This window comes from Lygodium microphyllum, chromosome 2, assembly GCF_053477565.2.
Source record: "Lygodium microphyllum isolate KBCC chromosome 2, Lygodium_microphyllum_v1.1.10, whole genome shotgun sequence".
Classification (NCBI taxonomy): domain Eukaryota; kingdom Viridiplantae; phylum Streptophyta; class Polypodiopsida; order Schizaeales; family Lygodiaceae; genus Lygodium; species Lygodium microphyllum.
In genome coordinates this window covers 119,801,393-119,813,789 of record NC_141136.1, presented here as the reverse complement: position 1 = coordinate 119,813,789, position 12,397 = coordinate 119,801,393, and the positions used below count along the sequence as shown (strand labels likewise).

Sequence of the window (12,397 nt, the reverse complement as noted above, 5' to 3'; positions counted from 1 at the left end):
CAGCTTTAAAACGATGCATGGTACAAGGCCCCAAAACTTTCTATAAATAGGTAGACTACCCTCCATTTTGCCTAATCTCATTTTTGTAGGTTTCAGGCCCTCTAGCTTCGTTGCTGACACCCCGTTTGTGGAAGACATCTCAGCCATTTCAGTCGAAGCTGTGTTGTTGTCTACATTCATTAGGCGCCTATTTCCAGCCTTCATCATGCAGTCTACACTGCCTATTGCTGCTGTCCAGCCTAATGATTGTTTCAGACCACTCGCCAGCTGCCACCAGTTGCCATGTGGCAGCAACAACTATGTTTTCACTTGCTAGTTGCCGCCCTGCTCTAGTCAATTGCAGATCTGTCTGCGTTTTCCTCAGCTGGTTGCTGTATAGGTTGCCACATCATCACTTGCAGCTATGTTGATTGTTTACTCTCTCCTTTGCCTATCCAAGACTTAGCCGGCACTGCTCACTGTTGTGTTTGCTGCTCTCCAATATTTGGAGGCTGCCTTTCAGTGATTCGGGATTTATCAAGAGTATGACACACTCTTCCGCTTAGCACCTCTGCCTTGGTCCTCGAGACACGAGTGTTAGGGGTACAATTTTTATTCCCTACATGGTTTGTTTATTGCATGAGCATTGTATATTGAGTATTGAGTCACATTCATTCAGATTTCCACTGTGTTCATTGTCTTTGAGTTACCCTAATTCTAATTGTGTTCCATTGAGTTTATGCTTTGTCGTACGCTTCCATTTATCTTTATGCATTAGGGTATTTCTTCGCATGGTATCAAAGCAAGGTTCTCTTCCATGAATTCTTGGGCCTTAGATTTGAAAATCCTTTGTAACTTATGCAGATGCCTAGCCTACTACAAGATCCAAGGGCACTTCCATTGCTTGTTCTTAGAGGGATTTGGGTCACTATCCAAGGTTATGGATTTCCCGGATCATAGATGTCTCAAGCTCTTCTTGCTAGAGCTATTCCACCATAGAGAGTACCTCTTACCGACCTGACAGCAGACACAAAGCCACACCCTAGCGTGCACTCAGAGAGTTCTATAGAGCATTGACTACTCCCTCCACTGCAAAACCCTCATTGGTTCGACCAATGGCCCCACCACAAGGACCGCCTTAGACATAGCCATGGAGAGATGCAAAACCCATTGCCCATGTCTAGCTGGTCCACGCCCTCGTAGGAGGTACCATCTATGCACATATAGAGAATACAACACCGTCACAAGGGAGCCCTACCTCACCGCTTCAACCTCTCTATGCTAGACAGACCCATGAGAGATATCTTGAGATGAGAGTGCTTCCTAAGCAGTTCCACATTGTATCTGGCTTAGACATCATTTTGTACTCATCAACTATAAATTGTTCATTGTTTATTTTTCATTTGGATAGTCATAGCATTAGATGTTAGCTATGTTGGGACATGGAAAATTCCCTAGCTTTTCAAATCTAACATTTTGGTCTCATAGGCCAATTTGACCTTTTGTTGACTTCTCTCTCTCTCTCTCTTTCTCTTTCTCTCTCTCTCTCTCAGCACAATGGTTGGCCATTCTCAATGGCTTGGCTAGATACCCCCTATCCGGCGCCTTCACATGTTATCCTCACCAACACGGTGCCAACACAATAGACTATGTTCTTGCCCCACCGATGTTGATATCTCACATCCAGAACCTCTCAGTATCCCCACGCCTTCATGGAGTTGCACTGGATCATGCCTACCTATCATTCACCATCGACCTCCAATTCACTGACACACAAACCCATCGTGCAGCTCACGGGCACCCGAGATACCTCTTTTCCAGAGAGACAGAGGATACCTATGAGGTGGAGATCCTTAGATTGTGCTCCTTTGTTTTTGACTTGAGTTGACAAAGGTGGCAAATCTTGTTATCCGGGGGGAGGGAGTTTGCGGCGTATCTACCTGTCTTGATCCAGAGTTGGTGTGAGGATGTATGGAGTTGCCCAATGGCACATTGTACACCATGAGACAGATGTGCATCCATGTATCTTGGGTGGATAACAAAGCTATTGGGGGATATGCATATAGTCATCTTAGCCATTGGACTAGATGTCTTTCCATAGTTAAATCTATATATTTATGCATAACCCTTTGCAACCAACCTTGCTTTGTACCTTCCAATGACCATCCGATTTGCACTTGACTTTATATACTCACTTATAGCCGATTGCTTTCTTGCTATAAGGCAACTTAACTAGATCCCATATATCTTGTTCAGCCTTTTCTTTGCATTCTTTTTTTCATTGATTAGCAAGTCATCATTGATGGTTGTCCAATGTCAAGGACTTATACCTCCCCACTTGCTTTAAGGTTCGTTTTTTTCTTTTTTGCAAGTAAAGTGTGGCTGATTATATTACTCGAAAGACTTATTAAAATGGAATGCTCATGCTCGACAGACTAGTTGGAACTGATGCAAGGTCATAAATAAATCATGTGTACAAGCCTCTCAAGGTGATTTGGGGGCCAAAAAGCCATGGGGGGGGGGTGTATTGCCATCTCGGGCTGCCTACATGCATCATGAAGAACAGGTCCTGGCCGCCCCAAGTGTGCATCAAGTGAAAACAGAGCTCCTGATGAGCTCGAGACTCGCCTTGCACCTAGTCTCATTGGTCGCAGAGGAAGTGGACGATGGAGGTCGAGAGCTTTGCCAAAGTCGCTTGTACTGAAAGTCTCTCCCTGCCAAAGACCGCCTTCAAGATGTGCCATCCAGTAAGACTCCCTATGATCTCCTATACCTCAAAGTGGTCTGATGTGGGCTCCAATACCTGGCGGATGGGTAGAGCCTCCAAGCCGACTAGTACGCATGACCTAGCCTTAATGATGAAGATCGTGTCCTGCATCCCAGCCTCATACAAAAGGTGACGGCCCTGGTTGATTGCCTTCCAGTAGAAAGCTCCCCATGAGATACATCCAAGGCTGGGTGCTATATGGCAAAGGATGCGGCATGCTCCTCTCCACACGAGCTGCGTTGCCTCACACGACCAAAGGCACTGCTTTGGCGTTTCCAGAGGCTGTTGTGTGCAGCGTTTACATTCTCCATCCTTTTGCATATGGTCTAACCAACTCCCCACTGCCGGGCCTCCATGTGCCAGCAACCATGAGTACATTCTCCATGAAGGCGCCCAATCCATGTCCTCCTGCATCAGCACGTGTTTGCAAATCCTGGATGTGTACTCCAGGAACCTTGGTGGCTTCTTGGCGATCAAATGGCCGGCCATAGCCACTCTCCAGGGTCCCACTCCAGCTCATCAAGTTGCCTGCTCTCCCATATCCAGAGGTGCCACTCCTAGAACTCCTCCCAAAATACATAAGGGTCCAAATGCCATGTCTTCCCCTGAAGGCCAACCACCTGAATCCTTCTCCACGGAAGGGCAACTATCCCCTCATCTTGTTGCCCTCTGTCAAGGACCAAACCCCCCCCCCCCCCCTCCTCCCCCTGCACGGTGAAGAAAGTCCCATGTGGGGTGCCGCCCACTCTACCTGCCACCTGTAGGGGGATACTTGTTGGTGAAAAATTAGTGGCCCATATCTCGTCAGGCTCTACCGGCTCTCATATCGGGGGGTCACGCCACTCCTGAGGTATCGCTGCATCAATCTCCCTCTCAATTCAATTCTTCTCTGGCAGGTTGATGCCCACTGCAACACCTCCTCGTCCACCATCCTGTACACCTCCCGCCATGTCTTGATGGTACGAGCCAGACCGGCCTCCCAACCAGCCCACTGGATGTGGGGGTGCTCGCCAATTTGTATCCCATTCCGATCTTTGACCTGGGATTCTAGATCATTGGCTAGCGGTCTATCTCCTCCTAGCAACCTAGGGGTCTTTGAATTAGGGCCTTACAGAGGCCCTGCCACACATGAAGTAGGTTGCGGAGGAAGGAGGATTTGGGAGGCGTGATTTGGGCTGTCGTGAAGATCCATCTCAAGGACAACCTCCAATCACCGCCAAGCCTCGGTCTATACTCTTGGAGACCCTGCTACAATAGAACCTTTTGTGTCTGCCTTCCTGGTGTGAAACTGCGGACTACTAGCTTGCCCAAAAGGGCCAGACTTTGATACTCTAGGTCTATGATCCCAAGCCCTCCCTCTGATCGATGCCGGATGATGGTCGCCCACGCCACCTTGGCCCGAGAGTCCCTGGAACCGTTTGACCGAGCCTAGAAAAAATTCCGCACTAGGCGGCGAAGTTGAACTACATAGGACGAGGAAAAGCACCAACACGAGGCGATGTACCAAGCCGTCGCTAGGAGGACTTGGTTAACCACCAAGGCTCGGCTCGCTAGGGAAAGGCGAGCAGTGCTCCAGTAGGTCAGCTTCTACCGAATAGAGTCGAGGGCTGGAAGAAACTGTTGGGCAGGAGTGATGTCGAGTTCCACTTGGAACCCAAGGTAACGGATGGTGTGTCCTCTACACACCCATCTGAATCTCAAGTGGACATCCCACTCCATGCGAGATTCCGAGTCCTAAGGAAACCAACCGACTTTCGCCAGTTGATTTTCGCTCCTGCTGTAGTGCAAAACACCTTGAGAGCTAGTCTCACTCTCTCCAATATCAGCTTATCGTCCTCTATGTGTCCTCTATGTAGAGTGCTGTATCATGTGTATACTCTGAGTCTAATAGCTTCGTCTCCTCTCTCACCGGAAGTCGGAGGCCACGTAACCTACTCACACGTGACCTGAGGAAGTGAGGCATTGCCTTTGCAAAGAGTAGGAACAAATACAGGGCCAGAGGGCAGCCCTACCGCGGACCGATCTCTCCAGTCAAAACTCCTTCCCTTTCTTGCCACTTATGAGAACCTTGTTGGTAGCTGATTTGTAAAGTGCGGAGACCTCGTGGATCCATACTTGGGGGAAGCCCAACCTCACCATGTGCCCTCTAAGAAGTCCCAGTCGACCCTATCATAGGCTTTCTCGAAATTGAGGAGTAGTACCACTAATCCCTGACCATTGTGCTGGGCCCACTCAATCGCCTCAAAGAAGGTGAAGACAGTGTCTAGGATGCCCCTATCCTGGATAAACCCTATCTGTGTGTCATGAATGATGTTTGGTAGCAGGCGGAGTTGCCTACCAATCATCTTGGCTAGTGCCTTATAGACCACTGACAACACGGTGATCGGTCTCCATTGGGATAGCTCCAACCGGTCTTCCCCTTTGGGGAGGAGATTGATAAGACTTGCCGATAGACTCCCTGGCATCCGTCATGAGCTGAAAAACTGTTGGGGAAGGCCACCAGTAGGGGGGTCCTTCACCACCTCCCAGTAGGTAGTGAAGAAGGCCTTAGTAAGGCCATCCTCCCCCAGGCATTTTTATCCATCCTGTCCATGGAAAGCCTCCTCTAGTTCCTTCTTTGTGAAGGGGTCTAGGAGGGAGCATCCCATCTCCTCTATGACGAGGGGCGGGATGTAATCCCAGACCTGCTGTCTACATCGTGGTCCTTTGGCTGAGGCTGTCTCCTATTGGAAAAGGCATCTGTAGTAGTCAGTGGTAATCTCCATGATCTTATCTGGGCTAGAGAGAATCCTTCCATACTGATCCCGAAGGCTGCATACCTGCTCTCCTGAGGTGTGGGGCTGATGCACTTGGAAAAACTTCCCTCACAACGTGTCCCCCTTCCGCGCCCAAAAAGGTTGCTGAGGTGCAGAATGAAAACTCCGAGCGCCTGTCCTCTAGGCCAGCATTGGCTGCTCGTGCGCGCACCTCCTGTACATGGAGGATGGGATCCCAGGTGCCTCCCGTAGTAGTCTCTGTGTGGTTGTTGGGTCCCGGCAGAGTGCTCTCTTCTCTTCCCAGCTCTGTTGCCTGGCTTGTAGGGTTGCCTTCTAGGAGATAGTGCTCGACTCGGCTAGGACCTTAGCAACCTCCTTTGCGGTCCAGTCCCTCTTGCCTCACCAGTCCTGATCTGCTCAATCTCTCTCTTCATCTCCTCCCTCCTATAGATCGAGTTAGGGATCCGATAGGATCATGTGTCTAGAGCAGAGGCTAGGGCATCAAGTGTCAGGAGAACCGGGCAGTGATCAAACAAGGTGGTGCGAGCCAACTACCCTACCTGGCCTCCGCGATAGCATCCCCACTCTCCCACATAAAACCTATCCAGCCGCTCCAGCAGAACTCCGCCTAGCCGCTTGTATCCCCAAGAGAAGTCCAATGACCTCTCCCTCCTGTGGAAAGCTGGGTCTCTCCAAGCATCGCGTGCTCCTACTGCCAGTAGGAAGACCTCCCATGCTCCTGCTCCTCCCTAGCCATGCCCTGGTAGTTTTTGCCTGTGCCCTGCTAGTCCTCTAAGGCCTCCAGCTTGTTGAAGTCTCCTCCAACAATCCAAGAGTCCACCTCTTGGAGTCTTGCTGTGATTTCCACCCAGAACTTGCTGCGTGCCCTAACCTCAGTAGGGGCATAGACATTGAGGACTCCAAGGCACGAGTCCCCAATATTCAATTTGATTCATAGAACCCTCCTTGCAACAATCGTCCCATGGTCCCGTACACAAGCAGTGAGGCTCGGGCCAATAGAGGTGCATTCGCCTCCACTCCTTTCATGGGCACCGATGGCGTGCTCTCAGTAAGTGTGCGAACTGCCATGGGGATTATAGATGCACCTGGTGGTACCACCACGGCATCTATGAGCCATGCTAAGAGGTGTGACTCTGTACATTGGTAGAAATGGGCCGCTTGTGCCAAGGGCCACTCGATCACATCCATTGGAGCTCTCCATTGCGGAGGGGCTCGAAAGATAATGCTCAGATGTGGGACCTTGGCCCTAGCCCCACCAGTTGATGTCCATCATGCAACCTGGCCACTGCTCGGAGAAGAGTGCTAGACCTCCTTCTCCCATCCATTGGGAGATGTGGTCTGCCACTTGACTCTTCACCTCCTCCTCTATCTGTGTCATTGTCCAATCTCTTGTATGAGAGGTTTGATGGAAGAAAGCATAGTTTGGTCCATCCGGTGGTGCTAGTAGATGGACCTTGCCACTCCTTGACTTACGTACCACGAAGTGGTAGCTGTTGCGCTTGTCTCAGGAAAGTGTAATAGGCGGCATGGACAGATGAGCTGGTAGTTGTGTGTGTGGGGGGGGGGGTGACTAGGTTGCTAGTGAGTGGAGGATGTCAGTGTATGGGATTCCTCACCTCTTGTGGGGGGAGGGGGGATGGATTGGGGGGGTTTCACCTGTACTGGGTGGGGATCAAGGGGATTGATCACTGAGGTGGATGGTGGGGAGGGGGGTGTGGGCTAGGGTTGGGTAGGAAATGGTGGGGAGGAGGGGGGGGGGGTGGAGGGTGTGGGGGATGAGTGCCCTTGGGTGAGGTGGCCTGTGACGCCTCCATGGGAGGTGGATGTGGAGTCTTGTGGTCTTGCCGGGTGGGACGAGGAGGGGGGGGGCCGTGTGGTGCTCTACTGGGGGGGGGGGGGGGGGGCAACGCTCACCCTCTTGCTCCCTGTTGCAGTGGTTGTGTCTGAGGGGGTGACTATGGCCCCCTTGCCGTCTCCCTCTTTGTCATGTCGAGACCTGTGTAAAGCCGTCCGTGTCGACTTGTAGGCCGGTCGGTGAAGCCGCCTTGGCTACAAAGCGCGTGCAATCTGTTGCTTGATGCCCAAAGTCATGGCAACACAGGCACTACTCTGGTTGCCCAATCACAATAACCTGCTGCTTGAAAGAGTGTCCTCTTGTCTCAATCTCTAGAAACTGTGGTATATTCTTTGTCTCTTTCACTACCACCTGTACCTTTGGGACTCTTGCAGCTGTCATTGCGTCCACGAAGGAGGCGGGAAGGACAGTGCCGAGAAGAGCCGTCCAAAGTCATCCACCAAGTGGCAATACTCTACCACCAGTCCAGGGAAGAGTAGGGTGACCGGATGTTTAAGAAATCTATTGTGGAGCGCGAATGCCTCCACTGTGAAGCCACTGTACCAAGGAACCGTGTAGATGACCCCCTTCGTGGAAGCATAGGGTGAGGTAGCCACTAGCTCATGGGCTGCGTCTGTCGAAGTGAGTCGTACCATGAAGATCCCTTTACCCATGAGAACCGCCTCCACGATCTACCCTATGCCAATGCGCAACGTAGAGTGAAGCCAATCTTGAAGCTGAGCCCTGGATGGAGAGTGTCCAACGACTTGACCAAAGATCGCCGTTTCTTTTAGCTTGAGCTCTGTGGCATGGGCGGCTAAGAGCTATTCCTTAGAGAGGACGACGCGCAAGGTGTTTGACTGGGGGGCACTCGCAGAATGCACCGGCATCTGACCAGAGGTTTCCATTGTGCGTCCCTACTGAGAACCTACCAATCTCACTGTTGTGCTGCTGGAGGGGGGAGTGTTGTTGCAAATGGAGGGAGCAATGGGCGGGTTGGGGGGGGGGATACTGATTTTCGGCGGTGGGGGAGGTGTTGGACTCCACGGATGGCTGGCTCCCGATAGGAACCCACGGGTGGGGCATGCCGGACAGGGCCACAAGGCGAGGTTGGCGGGAGCAGCGTGGGGGGGAGGCAATTATGGGCATGGGGCTGCATAGGGGTTTCTTGGTGGTCAGTAGGGCGGGTGTGAGAAGGAGATTGCCTGGCGAGGGGAGGAGGTTGCCTGGCAGCCAAGAGGGCCGGGGGGGGGGGGGAGCGTGAGGAGAAGGAGCTGATGGGAGGGGAGGGGCAGCATGTTAGGATGGTGAGGGGACGCAACTCCACAGGGGGGAGGGGGGGAATGGCGCGATGGCGGGTAGGAGGGAGGAAGGCATGATGGTGGCCAAGGGGGGGGGGCACAATTGCGGCCAGGAGGGGGGGGGGGGGAGGCGCGATGGCGCAACAGGAGGGAGGGGGGATGCGCGATGGCGGGCAACAACGCGACGGCTGGGGGCTTCACAATTTTCGGTGTTCTAGCTATGAAGGGATTAGTCGCTCTAAGCTTCGGTTATAGCGTTCCAAAGAATAGGGATTGGCTCTTCCATAATCATTTCTGTTCGAAAAAGGCCTAGCAGTGTAGAGGCACTATGGTTTTGTCGATAGAAGTTCTTCCTCTCAAGTAATGAGGGTATGTATGGGTGATTCCGCACTCTAGGCATTTCTAATCTGCCACATTTTCTCTTTTGTCTCTTACTTTTTTGGACATGTTGAAGATGTGATTGGGTAAAGCCATAGCTCCAACAAGCTTTCTATTCTCGAGGTTTTCTTGTACCCCTTTCTTAACCTTGAGTTAGTGCCATAACTAGTATAAGCTAATAGTATGAGGATCACATTTTCTTCCTTGCTTGTAGACACATACAAACTAGTATACAACTTTTTTTCTAATGGTTCTTCTACATAGTTGGTAGGGATGTGGCTAGAAGAGTATGTTACATAGGGTGTTGTTGGTCTTGTTATGCGTAAAGGATTTATTTCTATTTGTGGCACTACTAGTCTTGGATCTCATGGTATTGGAAGACGGAATCCACTATTGGCAAGATAAGGGTTGGTGGCATAAGGATTAGTGTAGGAAAATCTTGTAGGTAGGTAGGTGGAAGCATTGTGCCCATTCTTTCATAGTTGGTATAGGCTCTGTTTCTAGGTTCTAGGTACTTTGACACTAGATAGTCACCACAAATTAGTATACAACTTTTCTTTTGCTTTCAGATAGTTGGTAGGGATCTTGCTAGATGAATGGTACATAGGGTGGTGTTGGTCTTGTTATGCGTGAAGGATTTATCTCTTTTTGGCACTGTTAGTCTTGGATTTGGTGGCACTAGCAAAGGGACTCCTCTATTGAGAGGATAAGGGTGTTGACGTAAGGAGTAGTGTAGGGAAATCTTCTAGGCATTCGATAGATGGAAGCATCATGCCCATTCTTTCACAATTGGTACACGCTTCGTTTCTAGGTTCTATATATTTTGATGATAGATGGTTTCTGCCGTACTAGATATAGTGATTGTTTGGGTTATACAGCGGACTAGGCCTTAAGCTCTCAATGAGCTTCACTAGTTCTTGTTTTAGGTCTTCCACTTCCTATGAAGTGATTGATTTTTTCTCTTTTCCTTTATCAATGTTAGGCGCTTGATGCGGGATGGTCCAATGGTCCATTGAACATGTAGCTGGAAGAGTCATGAATATTCATATCTATTGATTGGTAGTTCAGATGTAACAATATGATGTACTTCTCAAAGATAGTAATGACAATCATGATCAAAGGGGGAGGAAGAAGTAGTGCCTTAAAGATAGAATAGGTAGAAGCACTCCCGGACTCCAAGATAGAAACAAGCAACCAGGGAGGATTAATGGTGTAGAGGGCGCGATCAGCTGATCTAGACCGACCCCACGATGAGGAGGTTGCAAGTGCAACCTAGTGAGCCGAGACCACCCCGAAGAGCCATCAGAATCCAGGGTTTGACTGGTACCGCTAGACGAAGTCGAAGGTATGGAAAGCTCTGATGATGTCAACGGTGCCACTCACGCCCTTTGCACTGGTCATCATGGTCACCAAGTGTAATCGAGTACAGATGAAACACCATAACACTAGAGACACCATAGTCTACACCCAACAATAGGGTATGCGCAAGCGTAACATATTGCAAATCAGAGCATGAAGATGAACGAACAAAATGAACAGAACAAAAGGAAATGTGCTTGTGGGATGTGCATGGCTGTCCCAGCATTCACTAATTTAGTTGCTGGTTTATACAGTTTATGCATGACTTTTAGTTTACAGTGGGCCATGGGAAAATTATTGTACTGGAAGATTCATACAATTTGCACAAGGATGAGCCTGACACTTTGATTTTACAATGAATATTATTTGCATATTGTGGGGTTCTTTGTACTCCTGCCAGAGTTTATGGAACATGGAACTTATTTACCAAACTCAGAGGTTCCTGAGCCAAAAGTGATTGTGAAAGAGTATTCCTATATTTTTTGGATCCCACCTTGCTATCCTCTACCTAATTTTTATCGGTTCAGGCTTCAGCTGCTTTTGTTGACAGTTATTATTTTTCACAGTTGCTATTTTTGGTAGCTTTTGAAATTTGGTGACCTATATTATTCCTTGTGTGGATGATTTTGGGATTGTTTATCTCTCATACTCTATGTTTTGTCGGCTGTGGTGCTTAGAAGGCATTAACTAGTAGATTGTCCTTCCCTTGATAGGTAGACACCAAACCGTCTTATGGGCATGCTACAGTTTCTAGGCATCAGTGATTTAATGTTCAATATCAGGTTGGTTGTTCTGATCTGTCTGGTTGGAGGTTTGTGGCTGGTGGCAGGCCAATTTGCATGTCCTCGTTCATGGATATTGCTTCAATATGGAAGGCATGTTAGGTGGCTCCCTGATGCACTGATCATCGGCACTTGGTTTCTTGCGCTTTGATGCCCAATCTATTATAGACTACTTTTATTGCGTATTTGTTTAGAGGTCAATTGTGTTTATGTTGGTTTGAAGAGACCTCATATTTTGAATGGGGGCTACTATATTCTTAGAAACTTCCGTTGTCCTCTTAGAGGAATCTAATTTTGCTCGAAGAGAAGTTGCTTGACTAATGACTTACATGATAATGAGTGAGGTGTTTAGGTTTGTTGGGTGGTCATCCCTGTGGGGGACATGAGCCGTGGGGGAGGGGCAGTGGGTGGGTGTGGGAACTGTTCTTTATTAGTGTCCCAGCGCTCCTACTGTGAATTATAAGGCAGTCTGTCACCTGACAACTTTTTCAGTTTGGCTAGTCCATGAAACTTGCATGCCGTGAGAAGGATGCAGAGGGAAGAAAAGTCTCATATATTTTTCTTGGAAGAAAATTTTGATCTGCATATTGGGAGAATATGAACTGTTCTTCAATGGAAGCAGAAAATTGAGCATACAGCTTCCCTGATTGCATTTTTTGTTTGCAATATTTGTTGAGTAAAAAACATGTTTTTGCTTCCAGATTGATAAGCTGTCAAGCTTGAAAGAAACTGCTGCAACTAGGTCTGCTTGCAACTTTTGTTGCTAATGCTACTGGTGCTGTTTGGGAATAACACAGATGCAAGCCTCGAGGGTGCAATTAAGTATCCTAAGCTTAAAAACCTACATAAAAACCATTCAATCAAGAGTGAGCACTTGCATTAACCTCCTTTCCAAGATCATTGCTGGAAGGTTTAAACATTTGTGAAGTAATCTTTGGTAGGTTACACAATAATTCAATGTGCTATTCTCATTGCTGTATCTATTTTCAGTTTGTTGATCGAATATGCTGCAGGTATTGTTGTGCGGAATATGCTTGTTACATATGACCGTGTTAACCAACAAATTGGGTTTTGGAGAACAAACTGTTCAGATCTTTGGAGAAACTTGCAGGCTGCTTTAGTGTCACCAGGGTCCCCAGTACCACCTCCTGTAGCAGCACCAGATGGATCAGTGGAATCTAATGCTATACCAGGTCTCAAGTTCAATAATATAGTGTGGA

At 48.9% G+C, this 12,397-nt stretch overlaps 1 protein-coding gene across 2 annotated transcripts in view; it reads left to right on the top strand.

Annotated features, from left to right (window-relative positions):
• LOC148040244 (aspartic proteinase nepenthesin-1-like) overlaps positions 1–12,397 on the top strand; it is a 107,441-nt gene that overhangs the window by 47,505 nt on the left and 47,539 nt on the right. For both annotated transcript variants that reach the window (XM_087697975.1, XM_087697968.1), the window contains exon 9: positions 12,191–12,370. In XM_087697975.1, coding sequence (XP_087554101.1) covers positions 12,191–12,370 — 180 coding nt within the window. The remainder of the gene's footprint in view (positions 1–12,190; positions 12,371–12,397) is intronic.